General features: G+C 33.1%; 1 protein-coding gene across 1 annotated transcript in view; it reads left to right on the top strand.

Annotated features, from left to right (window-relative positions):
- Positions 1-20,532, top strand: part of LOC143250847 (protein argonaute-2-like) — a 137,648-nt gene that overhangs the window by 65,263 nt on the left and 51,853 nt on the right. The window contains exons 7-8 of the mRNA XM_076501938.1: positions 1,916-2,138; positions 10,881-10,964. Coding sequence (XP_076358053.1) covers positions 1,916-2,138; positions 10,881-10,964 — 307 coding nt within the window. The remainder of the gene's footprint in view (positions 1-1,915; positions 2,139-10,880; positions 10,965-20,532) is intronic.

The following is a 20,532-nucleotide window of genomic DNA, read 5'->3' on the forward strand; positions in this document are numbered from 1 at the left end:
GAACCGTTGCAGTCGAGAATGAAATTTAAATATGAACTTCTCAGTGCTAGAGTTCAATGAAAACCATCAAATGTTTTGGAAGGTTTCAGTGTCTCTATAATAACTTTTATTAACTGATGTGTTTGAAATTGCTTGTAAAATCCCAAGAAAGTTGAATGTATTTCATAAACACAGCAGCACACCTTCCAATCTCTCGCAGCACACAGATTGAGAATCACTGGAATACAGAGATAAGTGGATCATTTCAGAAATTAACATTTTCTTTACCTAAAAATGTATTTCTGATAGATACTTAAACCTTTGCACATCTTCTCACCGTTCCTCTCAACTACATTATTCTTGCCTTCTCTAAAGATGAAGGCAAGTTCCTTTGGGAACTGCAGTGCATGAATAATGTTTTCCTCCTATTGTTGGAGAGCTGTTACCATCATGTATTAGTGTAGTTCATATGAAACCTTATTCAAGACTAGTAGCTTACACAAAGTCTTGAAACTAGCTGGATGAGGAATATCTACTGTGTGCATAGTTAAGTATCTATTGAAAAAATATTTTCAGGTAAGGAAAATATAAACTTGTTCTGAAAAAGCTTTTCAGTAAATAATGATGTTCAGGTTGTCACTTTATTAACATTGGCTATTTTTTGTATGCATCAATCAGCTAGCTCTCTTACAAGCATATTATGTTTCTCGTTTTTATTTCATAAGGTAACATTAAAAAGTAGTAGGTTTGTTTTTCAATTAACTCTAAAAACTACTACCTGAGGTTATAAGCTGTCATGCACAGCTTTGACTGCTTTAGCAGTTGTAAGAATAACCAGAAAATCAGTATACACAGATTTTCTATTTACAACAAACTTCTAAATCACAAGGTATTACTCATTTATTTTTATCTCTATATTTATTTTCTATCCTGTATTTTCGAAAATCTTGTTTTTTTTTCTTGCTTTTAATTTAGTTTTTTTTTAGCTAACCACTTGAAGGCCCAGTGTTCAATCAGTTTAAGTAAAAAAAAAATATTATTACAATGAATGTAGCATGTATGTCACTATCTATGTGTGTAATCAAAACACCTCCACTATTTATTGAATAGCACTGCAAACAAAAATCCATAAGAATTCACACTTTAGAAATAAATGTTATGTGCAACAACAATTTCTTTATTGTAGAACAGTTTCAAATGAAAGTACTGTTCTCACAATAAGGACATGACTTTCACTGGGATTGTGCATTTATTGATGTAATTTTTAAATATGGCTCAAAGAAATAGTTCTTTGAAACTATAATTTTTCAGTATCTTAAATATATATAAAAAACATTACAGTTTATATCAATAATGTGAAAACTTTGAGCTGTGTACATTGAATCATTTTGAAGCACTCAGTTGCTTATAACTAAAGAGTACAATTCAAACACTTTTCTTGTGCAGTACTTCCAAGAAAAAAAATCCTTTTTTTTTTTTAAAGAAAATGTTCTTCTTTTTCTAAATTTGTTTCAAAATGTATGAATACTATAATTAGAAATTACTAGAACAAACAGCTGCCCATACAGCTAGTTGTTGTAATTTTAGAACATTTTTAAACTGTTATAAATTAGTAGAAAGTTGTTATAATTATTTGTACAGAAAAAATAAACCAATTTCAGATTTATTAATTTGTAATTAAAAAGTGTAAATATGTTTAAGTATATTTCATTTTTATGTTATCCTCATAAATCTTTGTAAATGTGTTCTCATTAGAGATAAGAATTGACTGGATTAGAAAACACTTTTCAGGTAATAGTGTATTGGCATGACATAATTGTAAAGAAAAAATGGAAAAAATAATTTACATTTGAACTTGATTAAGTCACTTTCTTAGTTTATAATTTTAATGGTTCTGTGTGTGCATATATGTATATTTTTTATTTTCTTTTTATAGTGTCTGCAACTGCTTTCTACAAAGCTCAGGCTGTAATTGACTTTATGTGTGAAGTCTTAGAAAGTAGAGATATACATGAGCAGCGGAAACCTCTCACAGATTCACAAAGGGTAAAATTCACAAAAGAAATTAAAGGGCTGAAAATTGAAATTACTCACTGTGGTTCTATGCGACGCAAGTATAGAGTCTGCAACGTAACTAGACGTCCAGCACAGCTTCAATCGTAAGTTTCATAAAAGGAATTATGAAAAGGTTCATTGTAAAGTTTTGTTGGATGTGCTTCACTCTAAATGTTTCAGTAAGGGCAACTTATAAATCATGAAAGACAAGTTTAGGATATTTTAAAACAAAAAGAGCTGTCTAAAATCTCTACTTCTACTTAACTGTAAAATAAAGTTTGAGAACATTACATATGTACTTAAGTAAACATTTATAAACAAATGCAAAATACAAACAGTATATATTTTGTTTCATGCTTATAAAGTATAACAAATACTGAAAAATTAAAGTTGTATAGTATTGTTCATTGATACATAATATAGATTTTTTTACATACAGTAAAATTTGGTCCAGGTTGGGAATTCTTGTACTATTTTCTAGCACTTTATTATGTGAAGGTGGGTTTACTATGAACCATCCTGTACATTTTATGGTCAAATGCAAGCTGAAAAGTTCATAAAGGAAGTCAGAATGATAAGTAATGCAATAAATTTTACTATTTATATAATCACAGAATTTCTGCAACATTAGTTATTCAAGGTGCCCAACATTATTGTCAGTACATATGTTACATAAATGATGTTTTAAAAAGATGCAGAATACATCATTTAACGTCCTTAGTATCTTAATTGGTCTGGATATTGAATTTTTTGCTAATTTTTCATTCTTTTTTTCCCTTTAATAAGATTTTAAATGTATTAATTATAAGTGTGTAAGAGCTATTTATCATGATAGTGTAGTGTATTCTGCTGTCACACTAGTTTTAAATATTGCAGGTAAGTCTGCTGTTAACTTGTGAAAACTTTAGTATGCCTTCAGATTTAGTAAGAGGAAATCATTGTAATTTTTAAGTATTTGTTAGTAACTGTTTTTCAATTAGGAAAAACAAAAGATGCAAATTTTATAAATTTTTGCTCTTGAAATTGAAACATTCAAACCATTTAGTACTTACAGCTCTGCACTGTTGGTATACTAATGAATGAAATTGTTCAGAGTTGCATTTTTTAGTTAACCTTTCTCACAGTATTGGATCAATGAGCAAATATTCAATGATGTTTATGCTTAGGTAACATGTTTTGAATGGGGTAGTGTGTATGTGTGGCATGATGTCATTTTTCTGCATATTCTATTTAGTAAAAACTAATTGAAAGTCTGCTTCAGTAAATATATAGAAAAGTAAATTTTTTTGGAAAAATACGAGGTCTGTTCAAAAAATACGCGGACTGACGTCATAAAACAACATGTACTTTATTTAGAAGTTACAGGTCTGGGACCCCTTAAAAGTACTCTCCTCCCCAACACACACACTTATCCCAACGGTGTTTCCACTTGTTGAAACAGTCCTGGTATGCTTCTTTTGTAATGTCCTCCAGCTCCTTCGTCGCATTTGCCTTAATCTTGGGAATTGTCTCAAATCATCTTCCTTTCAAGGGTCTTTTGTGTTTGGGGAACAAGAAAAAATCGCAAGGAGCAAGGTCAGGTGAGTAGGAGGGGTGGAGAAGAACAGTGATCGAGTGTTTGGCCAAAAACTCACGAGTTCTGAGGGCTGAATTTTGCAGCAACGTGGTGCATCTTCAATTTTTCGGTCAAAATCTCGTAACAAGATCCAATTGATATCCCACACTCTTCAGCAAGCTCCCTGACAGTCAGACGTCGATTTGCTCGCACCATGGTGTTGATTTTGTCAACATGTGGGTCGTCAGTTGACGTGGAAGGAAGTCCAGGACGCTCATCATCTTCAATGGACTGTCGACCATCGTTAAAACGTTCATGCCACTTGAAACATGTCGTACACTTCTTAGCAACATCACCGTAAGCCGTGTTAAGCATAGCAAAAGTTTCAGTCGCAGATTTTCCAAGTTTAACACAAAATTTTACAGCAAGTTGTTGCTCCTTCAGGTCATTCATTCTGAAATCCGCCAAACGAAAAAATCGCACTTCACTTAAAACTGCGTAGCTAACACACAAATGAAGATATCTGCAATTGGGAAATGGCGTCGTAATCACCTGATCTGTGCGAACCTAGCAACACCAAGCGGATTTCCCTGGAACCAACTAGAGCCACGCAATTCAAACAGTCTGCGTATTTTTTTAACAGACCTCGTATACCTATTTGGTGTATTAATATTTATGGATCCTTAAGTTATTTGGCTCAGCAGTAATCTGTATTGTGTTTCTAAGAGTATTTAGCACAATTTAGAAACTTACTGCCAAAAGTACATAAATTTGGAGTTGAGATGTCAGGGACTATGTGTGTGTGTGGACCCTGTTGTGTATATTAATTTGCATTACAAGCTTTGAATTGTCACTAAATAAGATTGAAAAAATATTAAACATAATCATAGATGTAGGTAGATAGGATCACATATCTGTTCCAGTTATCTTTCTCTTTGAAGTGCTTTACCTAGAATGCAGATAGCAAATGAAAAATAAATGGATACAAGTTTAGAAATAGAACAGAATCTTCACAGTGTATACTGCTAGGACTTGTATCAGTACTTGTTCAGCTTTGCTATTTATTATATGAACATTTTTTGTGTGCTGAAAAGTGTCTGCTCAAGACACAAGAATCAGAATAATAACAGATTTGCAAGTCAGATCAAGTTTGTTCTGTGACTCTCCAAAATCCTATTTTGTACATTAACAATCATTCTTGTGTACATAATCAAGAGAAAGAGAAACACAAGTTGGCACTAGCTTATAGGAGTGTGTGTACCACATGAAATTGGTATTATCTCAGTTCAAGAGTTATGCCTAGAAACAGGAGCAAACAAGCATTATTGAATGATTGATGTGGAATATAGTCTATTAAACTAGAAGATTTGCTCACTTTATGACCTTTTCAGAGATGTCACTAGCTACATGCTGAACAGCTTCCCAAAATGTTAGAAATATTTACCTGAATGTACTAAACTATAAGTATATTGTTTTGTAATAAACAAAAGTAAACTTAGAGCTTTCAATTGCAAGAATGGCCTTTGCAGAGGGCCTTCATAGACTGAAACTTTTAAGTATTAAGAGCACAAATTTATAATTTAACTGAAAGATCATACCTGTAATCACATCTAGAGACAACAAACACAATGACATGACAGTTGCATGAAAAAACAAAATGTAAATTCATTGAAACATAAAGGCTCCAACAATCTGTACAACTGAAAATCAGTATTTAAAATGTGAGATAAATTGAAAAACTGAAAAGAAATTAATTACATCAGTAAAATTGTGTAAATATTACAAACAGAAAGTGTTCACCAAATCAATTGAAATTGAATATAAAATAAAACAGCATTGTAAATAGCCATAACAAAGTATAATTAAATGTAAAATACAATATAAATAACATTCAAATATACCTCTCTTTTTTTATTGCACTTAACACTGTCATGAAATAGATGATATTTGATGAAGATTAGTCATCATAAAATAAACAGCAATGAAAACAAGTTTGAAACTGAACACAAACTTTAAGTAAAAGTAATTACAAAATCAGGGATGTCAGGAAATAAAGCCAAAACAAGTCAGTTAAATTCATAATACAAAAACTACAAGATTGAAAATAACTGAAAATATGGAACAAAAATGTCAGTCTATTGACTATTACAGTTTTCACAGAAAATGACTTTAAATGAGTGACATATTAAATTAATTACAAAACAAAATAAGCAAACTTCAAACTTAGAGAAAGATTAACTGAAATGCATAATCATAGTAAGATAAAATGTATCAAATAAAAACATGAACTAAAATTCTAGCAAACTTAAGGTGGAACTTTCAAAATGATAACTTTCCTCCGGATACAGAAATGCTATTTTCCTTATTCATCTGCTTATGAGATTTGCATGCCACTTGCCTTTGGCGAGCTTCCATTAAATTTGTGTTTAACACAAACTGTGATGAATATGTGTGTGAAAATGACTGATATCCTCCGGATACAGAAATGCTATTTTCCTTATTCATCTGCTCATGAGATTTGCATGCCACTTACCTTTGGCGAGCTTCCATTAAATTTGTGTTTAACACAAACTGTGATGAATATGTGTGTGAAAATGACTGGTATGGGTAGAAAAGCTCTATGTAGAGGAGCGAACAACATTTCAACCTTCTTCAGTCATCGCCAGGTTCACAAAGAAAGAAAGAGGTAACTGACCGATAGCTGACCACATGTTTAAAGGCTGTTGTGTAACTGAGTATAGAAATGTAGAGGGCATGCTTAAATCTTTCATTATATTTATTAATATAGGTATAAAGGTGTTCCTTTGTATTGGTTTAATTTGGGATTGAGTTGTTGTATAAGTAAGGCTTCTTTAATTTTGCATTTGTTTCTTTATTTAGCATTTGAGTGTTTTCTATGTTTATGTTGTGTTTATTTGATTTGCAATGTTTAAAAATGTATGAAGGTGAATTTTGTATTCTGTGATTCTGGTTTCCATTTTTCTACTTGTTTCTCCAATATAGAAGTCGTGGCACTTATCACATTGTATTTTATAAATAATGTTGGTGTGGTGTTTGTCAGTGTAGTTTTTACACAGTATAGACCTTAATTTTGTACCTGGTTTTTGAATAAATTTAGTATTAATTGCAATGTCATATTTTTTTTGTTAGTTTTTGCCAAATATTTGTTATTTTTCTGCTGATGTACAGAATATATGGTATGCAGCAGTATATGGTTTCGTGGTTTTTTAATTCGTGGGGTATATTCACTTTTGTTGATTTTGCTTTTTGTCTAGGTGTGTGTGTGTATAATGTTTTCTACTGTTTGTGGAGGAAACTTATTGATATTAATGAAGTATTGTTTTATTTTGTCTAATTTGTTGTTAATTTTATCTGGTGAGCATAGTTTTATGGCTGTGTTTATTTGGTTTGTTAGTATGTTGAGTTTTTGTTTTGTTTCATGTGCTGAGTCCCAAAGAATGTATAATCCAGTATGGGTGATTTTTTGGTGGATTTCTGTTTTAAATTGTGTATCGGTTCTTGTAATTTTGAGGTTAAGAAATGATATTTTATTGCTTTCTTTCTGTTCACATGTGAAGTTAATGTTGGGATGTATATAGTTAATGTGATTGAAAAAATTAAGTGTGTTTTCTGTAGATGTGAATCCTGCAATCATGTCATCTACATATCTGTACCAGTATAGTGGTGGATGTAATGCTGTGGTAATTGCTTGTGTTTCAACTTGTGTCATATAAATATTGCCTGGAACTGGTGATACTGGATTGCCCATGTTTAGGCCATTTGTTTGTATGTAATTGTGGTTGTTGAACATAAGTTTGTCTTCATCATTGTGAATTCTATGAGGGTTGCTAATTGGTTGCTGGGAATGTTTATTGATGGATTAGGGTCTCAGATATAGAGTTCTAAGGCTATCTTGCAGGCTTTGGCAGTTGGAACTTCTGTAAAGATGGATATGACATCGAAACTGGCTATTAAGGCTTTATGATTTAGTTGATTAAGGTTAGATTTGAAATTAAAAAAGTCTTTGAATGAGCTGACTAATGTTACATTTTTGGAGAATGCCTATGCTATGTATATACCAAGATTGTAATTAAACGATTCATATGTGGACTTTATTGGTCGTAGTGGACAATTTGAGTCATGAGGTTTGGCTATGCTGTATATTAGTAGTGTGCGTGAGTTAGTCTTGCATAGGTAGGAATAAAGTGTTTTTGAAATTGTGCTGGCTTTTTTCATTTTTAGTAGTATTTTGTTTAGTTGGGATTCATGTGTCTTTGGGTTTGTGTATATTGGTTTAAATTTATTTGTGTCTGATAGGATGTTCTTCATTTTTTGGATGTATTCATTCATGTTTGTTATGACTATAGCATTTTTTTTATCTGCTTTTTGTAGTTTTCGTCTTATTTTAGGTTTTTAATAGGATTAATGTCTCTTTTTGTAAGGTTGTGTTTTAGTTTTCTATTTTGTGAATTAATCTTGATGGTTTTGTAAGAAAATTCTTTGAAAAAAAATTAAGATGTTTTTAGGTGTTTCTGGAAAATATAAATTTTTAATTTTTTTTGGAGAAGTTTGGCTCTTGGATGTCAATAGAATTGTCTGAGTTCTTTCTGTTATTTTTGGTTGTTTTCTTGTTGTTTTTATTTTCTGTGGAAAGTACCTCCTGGCTAAATCTTCTAAACATGTTTTAATTTCTAAGGTAACATCTAATTTCCAACATTTAAGCACGCCCTCTACATTTCCAGATTCAGCTGCGCAACCCCGTTCAAACATGTGGTTAGCTATTGGTCAGTTACCTCTTTCTTTTCTTTGTGAACCTGAGAATGATTGAAGAAGGTTGAAACATTGTTTGCTCCTCTACATAGAGCTTTCTCTACCCATACCAGCCATTTTTACATATATATTTAACACAAACTGTTCCAGTGCATGATAACATCACCACGTAAAAACATCCCTCTGCAAGTAGGATGGTAACAGAACCTCTATGTGCAATAACTTCACCTATGCACATGCACTCATAATAACTTCATAATTTTCCATGGCATTGCTTTGATCAGATGTGTTTAAATATCGTTTGAGGTCAGTTTGATAGGATTTGAATTTGTTAATGGAATTTTAGTTTTCATTTGCTATTGTTTCTAAAGCTCTAATCTTTACCATTAATTCTTAAGTGGGCCTGGCATGGCCAGGTGGTTAAGGCACTTGACTCATAATCCTACTATCTCAGGTTCAAATCACTGTTGCACCAAACATGCTTGCCCTTTCAGCTGTGGGGGCATTATAATTTAGCAGTCAATCCCACTATTCATTGGTGAGAGAGTAGTTCAAAAGTTGGCAGTGGGTGGTGATAATGAGCTACCTTCCCTCTAGACTTGCACTTCTAAATTATGGATGGCTAGTGCAGATAGCCCTTCTTAAGTAATAGTGACTTTTAATCCAGTATGAGTGATAATGTTATGCACATAGGCCTTATTTCTACTCCACCATCTAGAGATTTGTTAACTGTTGGAGACTCTACAGTCTTTGTTCAATGTGTTGTAGATTACTGCATTTACTAGCCCTTAAATTCCTGTTCCTTAAGCTGACATATTTTCTCCTTGGTCATGAATGGCCTAATGGACAGTGTATTTGGTTTGGGTAATGCTTTACCATTCAGGGAATAACTGTAATCTTCCCTTTTCTTTATTGATATTATTTTCAGATGTCTTCCTTTTCCTTTCGTCTATGTCCTCTAATATTGTCCTTCATTCCATGAGTCCATATTTTGGGGTTATGTCATTCCCCTTCACTTGTTGTTAAGGGTTTATTCTCTTTTCTCTCTCTAGTACCCCTTCCCTCCCCAGCTGTAGCATGCTATAGTTATACCATATGCTACTTGTGCCATCCTACAACTTAAGTCTCTTCAGTCACTTGAGGTGAGCACACACTATTATGTTATATCCACCACCTACAGCTAGAATCTGTATAGTAGAGGTGAGTTGAATTCATATGATACTGTGCCCTACTTCTGAAGCCTGTGAATATCCAGTTGAGTTGATCTGAGAATACACTACCATCCCATGTCATCTTTCTGTGATCATGTTTGTTCAGTAGACTTGAAGTTAACACACGTTATACACTTGTACTCTCCTAACACAGTCATTACCTGTTCAGTTAAATTGAGGCCAGCACTACAAACTGTGCTTTCCTTCTGCAGTTGACATTTGTTCAGTTGAGTCGAAGTGTGCACATGCCATATTTCTAAATATGCAACTACTGTGGTGTATTCCCTGAGGGATGTAGTTGAGATAAGCACGCAAGGTAGGGTCTGGACAAATTTCAACCATGCTACACATTTTAGCTCTTGACTTCTTGTGTGACCATGTTCTTATTCTTCTTATCCATGCAACACCTTTCTCATTAACCTCTCTTATTTCAGAGAAAAAGTATTCCCTGGAAGAGATGAGATGTGGTCTCCTTGCGGAGTCTCTGCCATTGACTGTCACACTTCATAGGCTTCCTCTGGACACTTTCTGAATGGTGTTTATCGAGATGAGTCTTTGTATTGGACCCCTTCCATTACTTCAACATTGAATTCTAGCTTAACTGTGTGCAGAAATGGGATATTGTCTTGGAAGTTAACATTTTCTTTAGCTGTAAATATATTTCCAATAGATACTCATCTCTTGTGTACATTTTTTCCCTCTTCTGGTGTACATTTTCATATTTGTCCCATCAACAATGAAAATTTCAAAGTGCAAATCATAGAGGAAGCTAGTGTGCATGGATGTATGCCACTCTCATATTTTTAGAGGTTTTTGTTGTGTGATTACATCAAGTTTATTAATCCTACTTTTATGCTCAGTAGATTTTGAAATGTGGTGGCATTGTCTTTTTTCTTATAATGCGTTGTATTGGATACTCTTTAGTTTCACTGAGTTTTGGTCAAATGACATGGTGCACTATAAATACACTTACATACTAAAGAGGAGTTATAACAGTCTGTTCTACTAGTTGTTCACATTGTTTGAACCCCAAGTTGTCAAGTCTTGCATTGTGTGCTTGGGGCTTCCTGACAGTGCAAGCTGTTAGCCCTTGCCACAGACACCATATTATTATTATATTCTGAAGATATTTGGACAGGTTGTACTAAATATTTAAGGTATGTGTTTCATATGTATCTTCATAAGTGAAACAAGGTTGAATGTTGGAATTACTGGTCATAAGCTTGACTTGATAAGTATGAAATTGCAAAAATAATCTTTGACACTGCATGTTTTTGTTTTTTAATTAATTAATATTTTTTTGCTTGTAGATTTCCATTGCAGCTGGAAAATGGACAGACTGTGGAGTGTACAGTAGCTAAATATTTTCTTGACAAATACAAGAATAAGTTGAGGTAATGTCTCTTAATTTTTAGTTTTGATATTCATTTGTGTTTACTGTATGTTATAATAATTTTACTGATAATATACTTTCATACATTATGGTGTTTTTAGATTATTACTCCTCTGGTTTCAAAAAAATCTATTCAAAATATGAGTCTTAGAGATTTCAATGAAAATAAATTTGTGGACAGTAATGTTATAATTATCTCAACAGTTTCTGTGTTGAGAAAAAACAAATTGTGTGAGTATATATTGATTGTCTTTCTTGTTTATAACATGAGCACTCACTCAACAGAGTATTTTAACATAACACTACTGTTTGTTAGCCATTTAAATTGAGAATTGTACATATACTTTTTTATTAAATATTTAAAATGCTTCTGTTAGCACTATGAACATTAGTAGTTTACTGTTAAAAGAAGCACATTAGAAGCTTTCGTAAAAATAATAGTTACTCACCAATATGCAGTGAAAAAATTATTTTAGTCAGTACCATCAGAAGTATCTTTTCTAACTTGATAAGATATGAGATTGAGTAAATGCTATATAGTCTATATGCTCAGTTGACAATATTTTGTATTGTTGTAAGGGTGCTGTACTATAGCTAATAAAGTTAATAAATTCTGAAACTCAAATAATTTTTAATTCATTTAGTCTATAAGGAAGTATTCTTCTGAATGCAAATATGTTATGTATCTCAGGATGGTTGGTATGGTGTTAACTTGATAATGCCCTGTGATGGTTGAAACGTTGTTCTTTACTTTATTAATAAAAATGTTAATACCCATACCAGACATCTTGAGGTACATTTTTACTTCAAGTGGGTTTCTCATCATTGCAAACGTGGAAAGTTTGTTTGTTGGAATAAAATTATATTTATATTTTCTTTTGTGTACAAGTGCATGACTGTATAGCCTATAAATATTAATCTAATAATAAGTATAGCAGTATTTCACTTCTTTACTTAGTAACTTAGAATTCTAGTGTTAGAAGGTGCAATAATGTTTTAGATCACTTATTTTATAAGAATGACAAATTTTGAAGTTAGAGTTAATGTAAACATCATTAAGATCCTATTAACTGAGGTGATTTAAGGTATATTTAATAATAAGATATACTAATATTTCTAAGCCAAGAAAGTTTAGGCTAGTGATTACCTTCTGAAGTTTCTACACCAACTACGTGTTCTATAAAGATTTTTCTCTGTGTTAATAATGTTAACTATGTATAGCATAGAAATGACAATATCCTATACAGTTTGCTCTTTTAGTGAAGCCAATTTCTTGAGGAATATGGTTTGCAATCACCAACAGGGAATGAAGGTGATGATAGTAATATTCAAGCTGATCCCAAAGATGCTTAATCAAAGTAAAGTTCAATTAATGTGCTAACCAAGGAAAACAAAAATGTAAGAATGGTAAATTATAACATTTTCTCAGAAGAGTTGTTGCCCATCATTCTGTGACATTCAGCATAGTAGATGGATGTAATTCTCCCAAAGAGAATGCTATTTGACATTCTTTGGAAAGTCAAAGGACCCAACTTGTGACAGGAAAATGTTTCCTGCATCATTACACCATCTGCAGGACTCCAAAATGTAAACATGATAAAGTGTTTATTTTTTGTACTCTATGTAGTTTTACTGATAATATGGAAAAGTATGTTAGATGTTTCCTTGGACCATATCATACATTTCAATTTACTCAGAATCCAATTTTTGTACTATAAACACCCCTTAAACCCTGCTTTCCCTTGTGAAATTGCCAAAAGAAGTTTTTGAAACAGTTGTTTTATGCCATATGACAGTTTTTCTAAAATCCTACATATTATTGATTACTTCTTATCAAAAGTAAACTAATTACATATATCAGAAAGAGAAAAGTAATCTGTAAATTTATAAAACCATTTTTATGTAATAAACGTACAAAAGTGTACAATATAAATTATTAATCAAAGCACTGAATTTGTAATGTCTATGGAGCTTCAAGACTGTTTTACTTCATCATATAGTAACCTAAATTTGTTATTTGATAATATACAGTCAACTAACTTTTTAATGTACACATGTTTAATGATTGGAATGAACTCAATTATTGTATAGTTACTTTTGCACTTAGCAGTATTTCTAGTTGCAGCACATTAATGCTTCAGCTGAGCAAATTTGAATGAGTCATAAATTTGTATACAAAGCTATGATAACAAAATGATTTTCATGAGCACAAAAGTTATTATTAATAATAACAAATAATTGAAAGTATTTCAAACATTATACCCAGTAATATAAATACAACTAATTTTGAAAAAAGGAAGTATGTTATTATGCGTTCTTCCTGATTATTGTGAAAATAATTGGGTTTTTGGAACACAGATGCCTGTTGCAATTTAAAACTGGTCTCTTTTTTGTCGTCTATCGCTTTTTTGATGTCCTAAGAATTTTCCTAATAGTAAATATTTCACTCTTTTTAATGTTAATTGTCTGATCAGCTAGCCAAAACATTTAACTTTGGTAGTGCTGTTCCTGTCTCTCAACTCTGAAAAGTTGAAGAGATTCTATCGTTCACCCATTAACTTAAATGCTAACTATAATATGATTAAATATTTGAATTTATTTAATTTAATATATTTCAAACTGTCATTTCATTATATCTTGATAATTTCATTATAATTAGTGTTATGTCAGAAAAATAATATATAAAATATAAAGCTTTAATGAAAGACTTTCAGTATTAATTCAGGAGGTTCTAGGTATTGTGTAAATAAAATAAAAGTTTGAGATGAAAGTATCAAAGTACTTAATTTTTAACATGAATATCAACTTTCACTCAGATTGACTCAGTAGAGGCTTTGGACATTAACAGGCAAATCTTTATTTTTTTCTGTACAATTGATTTGTAATGTTTATTAAAAGCTTGGTAGGTGCTGTAAAATTACATATAGGAATTCATAATCGTAATAAATATTTCTACATTAGCTTCACAGATGCACAGTAGGTTCAATTAGTATCTGTATTGGTTCTTTAGAATGTGTGGAATATGTACTGTCCAAGATGTAAGAAAAATATTATTTTGAACAATGGTTACTTTTGACATCTGAACTAGTTTTTTTTTTTGTAACTTTTTGTTTTGGTTGAAGCTCCATGTTTATTTTCTAAACAACGTTTTGCTATTACTCAGTTCTGCCCCCAGGTGTAGATGCCTATATGTGGTTAAGAGACCTTCCAGATAAAGTCCTGTCTTTTCAGTTTACCTCCTGTTGGATCTAAGTGTCCAACCATATATTTGCAGTGAGTGGTGACCTGTGAAGGGGAGGAGAGAATCCTGGTGGTTCAAGGATCCAATCCTAGAACACCATTTTAGCCTTGAATTCTTGTAAACAGGTGACCTTGGAGTGGCCCCCAGTGGTCAATCAGCTGGTCTTGTTAGGCTTGGGTCAATCAAGTACCAGTGTTGGACATTCTCAACATGTGTTGTGGATGTTGTGTCTGCTGCATTCCTGCAGTGCCCTTGTTTGGCACTGTAATGCATCCCATTGTGGAACCCCTTGGTGAGTGGGGTCAGTGGGCATTGAATCTTCCTATTTCAATTATGGGTCTCTAAAATCCTAATAAAAAAATTAATATAACAAAACAGCTCATTGGTAAATAACCATGTCTTGAAGACTCTGAACAGCAGTCTTCAAGTAATTCTACATATGTATCATGTTCTTCATACTCCATTCTTTGTCAGACAAACCTTTATTGCAAGTGTCTCCCTTTTTTGTTTGAAATGGATTAGAGGGGCTTGCTGGCTTTCCACTGTTCATCAAGAAGCTATGCTCTGGTGACATTTTTGGTGGAAATAAATACATGAAAACACACCAAACTTCTGAATTCTGAGGCTATTGGGAATATACTCCTTGAAGTTACTCCACATGCTTCTTTAAATATAACATGAGGAGTTATTGTTGAGAGGGATTTGAAGAACATCTCTGTTGGAGACCCTTGCTGGTTTCTCCAGCCAAGATGTTTCTGCTGTGCACTGTATCTCCACTCGTGGTGATGAAATTATGCTGACAACTAATGTCTTTATTAAGTCAGGTTATCTGAATTGTTATGTATGGCCATACATTTATAACCCTCTCTGATGTTTCCAGTGTTAGCAAATTTAGTTATTCAAAAGCATCATGTTGTGGTTCTTTGATATGTATTTGTTGTGGTGGCAAAGACCATGATGCTTATGAGTGCAAACTAGAACCTCACTGTCTTATCTTAAGTGGTTCTCACCTTTCTTACTTTTGTTTTTGCCCTGAATGAGTGGAGGAAAAAGAGTTACAGCATTTAATTTAAAACCATTAACAACATTTCTTACCTCAAGGCTCAAAAGTTGTCCCCAACTCCATTTTGGACATATGCTGGTGCACTACATGTCAGTTACAGTGGTAGTGCAGACAGATCTTTCTGTGACTCCATCAGAGTCATTCTCCAACTGTGTGAAGAGTTTTTTGCCCTCTATGGGTAAGCAAGTTGACAAATCAATGTTTACTCCTGCTGCTGTCCACACCATGTCTTCCAGTGATTGCCACTTTCTTTTGCCCTAAGATGTAGAATGATTATTCACTCATGCTCTTAGTCTCTGGAATCTACATCTATTGACATAGATCTACCAAATTGACTAAAGGCAAGACTCATGTAGATCAACAGACCTTTTAATAAAACAAAAAGTAGCATAATCATAAACCGAAAGGTTTTTTACCAAGTTCTCCTTCACCCAAGTAAAAATGGCCACTTTGATCCAGCAGAACTGTTGAGGTTTTCATTTTAGTCTGAATGAAATTGAGGCTTTGAATGATCCTTTGACTTTCCTTACAGGAACATTTCTGAAACCTGCCAATTCAGTCAGCTTTTGGCAGTTTTCTTCATTCCATAATGACAGGGTGTGTGATAAACAAGTGCATAGAGGAAGGAGAGATACTGTTGGTCAACAAACATGCGCCCACTTTGTCTTTGCTGCTTGATATACTGTTGGAGATTGTCAGCATCCCTGTTTACTTGGGCCGTACTGTCACTGTTTGTTTTTTCTATCTGTCTCATGGAGTGACTTATAATCAGTAGGACCTTGATTCTCTCACTGAACAGTTGCCATCTCACTTTTTAACCTTCAGAGACTTTGATGGACACAACCCCCTTTGGAGTGGTGATGATATTGTTGGGAGGGCTTGTTCTGTATAATATATGCTCTCAAATCACAATCTGTCTCTCGTCAGTGCTGGTTCTTATACTTATTTTGTGCATTTAATCAGTCTTTTTACTGCCATTGATCTATGTACCTGCTCCCTTTTTTCTCATTTTTCTTGAAGGATTGACAAAGATTCATAGAAGAGTGATCATTTTTCTATCATTTTGAGGGTGATTGACTGTAATTAATGCTACCAGACCCATGTGCCTTTATGAATGCTGAACAAGGCCAGGTGGCACTTTTTACTGCTATCTTGAAACTGGATCCTGCCATTAGTATATGATGCATGGTAGCAGTGATCAACTATATTATCCAAGCATCTGCATATCCTGTTACTAAGACCTTGAGTTTTTTTATGGTATCCTCATTCATGGTAGAGTCCTAACTGCCAGGAAGCATGGAGGCTCAGAAACAGGCCTGGAATACCTTGCAACAGTATCCCTCTCTTTCTAACTGCATCCTTTATCAGTGGCCTCATGTCCACATCTGGCGGGTCAGAAGTCAAAGCAAAAATGAATCTCGGATTAAGTTCATAACTGACATCTCTATCAACTGTTTCAAATTCATATGGGAGAATATTTGGAATTCCCTTTCCATCTTGCTTTCAAATAGCCAGGAAATTGCTGCTGTACAGAACATTGCCGATACTCACTGTGAAAGCTTTTTTCATGCATCCAGCACAATATGCTGCCTTATTGGCCATCAAGTCTTGGGTGAAACAGTTACCTCTTTCCTTTTGAGTTGATTGTCTCAGTGCTTCTAAACATCAATTTAGGTTCCTCGAACATTTTATTGGTCTGGTAGTGCATCGGTTGGACCTGATGGTGTTCATTATGAGATGCTTTACCATATCTCTTCTGCCTCTCTTGCTGTTCTTCTGGTTGTTTTTAACTGAATCTGGAAGGAGAATGTTTTTCCTGATGCTTGGCACTGGGCTATTTTTCTCCATTTCTTTAAGCGTAAGAAGGATCCTATGATTATTTCTAACTGCCATCCACTTGCTTTAATTAGTTCTCTTTGTAAAGTCTTAGAGAAGATGGACCAGACAACCTCCTCTTGCCCACCCAGTGTGGGTTCCATTGACAGCACTCCATTGTGGACCACCTGATGCAACAATTCCACAAGAAGGAGAGTTTCCATGTTGTTTGACATTAAGAAGACTTACAACAATCACATTTTGCAGGATCTCCACACCTGTGGGTTGCATGGCCATTTTTATCTGGAACCCTTTACTAGACAAACAATTCCAAGACTGTGTGGGTTTGACACTTTTCCTTTTCACAATAACTTAGAGTCTCTCAGTGCTGTCTTGAGTGTCACACTTTTCATTATCAAGATTAATGGTGTCACTGTGTAATTTTTTTATACTGTTGCAAACAGGTTCTATGTCAATTACTTCCACATCTTGTGTCAGTTGTTGGAGCTTTATTGAGCAACAGCTTCAGGCTGCCCACAATTACTTCTTACTTGCATATTTACTTCAGAAAATTTCATTTATGCAGCATCTAAAACCTCTTAAGAAGAAAAGTATTTTTAATCTGAACATGAAAATCACTTTTCACTTGGAGCAGTCATCACTTTGATTCTATATATTCATAGATAACTATTTATTAAAAGCAATTAATTAAAACTGAATATTTTCTATACACAAGAGATTTGTGATGATTATAATCATGAAAGATTGCCAAGTTAAATAAAAATGCACAGAACCTTTTAAAGATTATAGTACAGAGACAGATCATTACTTTGTAGCTACAAGGTCAGTCATATTGTGCAACCTAGTATGGAAAGAGTTAATGTATTAAAACAAAATTTTGTAATACAAATTAATACATGTGCACTTACACTCTGTAACAAAATTTTTACTTTTCCTTGTTCTTGGGCAGAAAGTGTTATTTCCCAATTGCTTATACCTAAAGTAAATGGAAAACACCTGTTTTTCTCTTCAAACTTTGCTTTTGTGACCTGGGTAATGAAATTTTCAAATTTATCCATTTTCGAGAACATTCCAGGTAGATTCAGTGCTAAGTAGTTGATAGAGAATTTTCTAGAATGTTGTAGAACTTACAAGAATTTCCAACAACCTTTAGAATTGTCTAGAACTTTCCATAGTAATATATATATATATATATACAGGGACTCACCACTTCAATTTAGTTCTAGCTGCCTAAGTGAACACACAGACCTATCTGATTTTATCAGAGATGGCATCAAGAAGCTGCAAATATTCTCCAGATGCATTCTACTATGTATGTGACCAATTTATCAAGACAAGAGCAAAAAAAGTATTCTGTGATAGCATCTGCTAAAAGGAGGGTTTACCAAGTTTCCCTGTTATCTTTGCATTTCAGACAGCAGGGATACTGCAGTGCACTACAGTAGGAGGCACAGTGTCAAGTGTGAGCCACTAGTAGACCTTTAGAAGGTGTTGTTCCCACCATTGCACATAAATTGGATCTTGTGAAACCGTTTATCACAGCTCTTGATAAAGAGTCTGCAGCCTTCAAGTACCTACGAAACTTCTTTCCTAAGCTGTCTGAGACAAAGGTCAAAGCTGGTTTCTTCGTTGGACCACAAATAAGGATCCTGGAGTGCACAGAATTTCCCAAGAAGCTCAGTAGGGAGGGAAAAAAAAGCTTGGGGCAGCTTTGTTGCAGTGGTTTGGGGCTTCTTGGGCAATCACAAGGCTGAAAATTATGTGGAACTGGTTGAGGTTCTGGTGAATAACTACGGCAAAATAGGCTGCAGGATGTCCCTCACAGTCTATATCCTTGACGCTCATCTTGATAAATTCAAGGAGGACATGGGAGCACACTCAGAGGAGCAAGGCGAGCTCTTCCACCAAGATATACTGGACTTTAAATGCCGCTAACATGATGGGAGACTATTTGGGGGATGATACGTGAAAGTGATTTACATTACAGCCTCAAATCTTGAAAAACTACTTCTAAACATTTTTGTTCATTTTTGCATAACTTTAATATAAATACATGTAAATCTTGATTCATATGTTGTTTTATTCAATGAAAGTAAATGAAAGTGTGCAAATATGCCCGTTTCTACATGGAAAATAGGTTAATTTCTAAATTTCGTTAACCAGGTCACAAAAGCAAAGTTTGAAGTAAATAATGGCCATTTTCTGTACTTTTACAACACAAGCAATTAAGAAATAACACTTACTGTTCAGGAACAAAATTTGTGTTACATAGTGCTATCAGTTTAAAGTAATATGCAACACATTTTAATATTTGTTTATACTTTTACTTCTGTAACAGTTAATAAAACTTGCATTTTTTGTATTAAATATTTGTGGTAATATTTGTGGGCTGTCTCTAATGTAACATACCTTTTCATTCATAATAAAGAAGAATAGACTCATGGGTATAACATTTATATTCAGTATTGTTGGTCTACTAAATCACATAGTATCATCATCAGCCTTTTTCTTTAAATAATTATCCTATTTAAAACTAGAATGTGGTATTTCAGTGTTCTCTTTACTATCTCTTAGTTAAAATAACTAGATTTTGAAATATTTGTAACTGTTGTGAGAGATGTGTTTTTTATTTGAAAGTTTAATATCTTGCTTGCTGTTATTCAGAACTTGGTTATAATTGTACAGTGAAAATTTATCTAAAATCCTAGATTATATATATTTCAGCCATAATATTATGTATGTCAGAATTCTTTTTAATCCATCTGGGATACAGCTAGCCTATCAACTGATCTTACTGTAAATGACTATTTGAAATAAGTCAGTGGTGTTTACTATGGTGGTTCTACTTAATCTTATAATTATTGTAGTCAGAATTTCTTGTTTCTGAACTTTTTATATCAATATGATTACTATCTCAGTGATTATGAAAACCAAATTCTATATTCTAAGTCTAAAATTAACTTAATGTTCTTCTGTAGTAAAATAATTACGGGTGTTATTTTTTATACTTCACACCGTGGTATCTTTTCTTGAATTTCAGTAACTCAAAAGGTACATTATCTATTTTTCATATTCCTTTAAATTGCAGGTTTTCCTGAATTTAATTATTTATTTGTAAGGTGGAAGTTTTTTCTGAACCTTAATTATTAATTATTTTGCAACATACTTTTACTAAGTAGTTTGTTTTATATTCTTAGTTATTAAACTGACCTGAATGATGTAAAAGTTCTGAATGTTATTGATCATAAACTTAATTTTGTGTTTATTGGAACTAATCTGTGAGTAATATGTTATTTTCAAAGTAAGTATTTAGTGAAAATAAAAATATATATGTAGGAACTTAGTAATAATACTATAAGCATCTGATTGTACATGTCAGTACTAGTTTTATTAATGGTTGGACCTAACACTGGAGCATATTATAAAATG

Source organism: Tachypleus tridentatus, chromosome 5, assembly GCF_004210375.1.
Source record: "Tachypleus tridentatus isolate NWPU-2018 chromosome 5, ASM421037v1, whole genome shotgun sequence".
Lineage (NCBI taxonomy): Eukaryota > Metazoa > Arthropoda > Merostomata > Xiphosura > Limulidae > Tachypleus > Tachypleus tridentatus.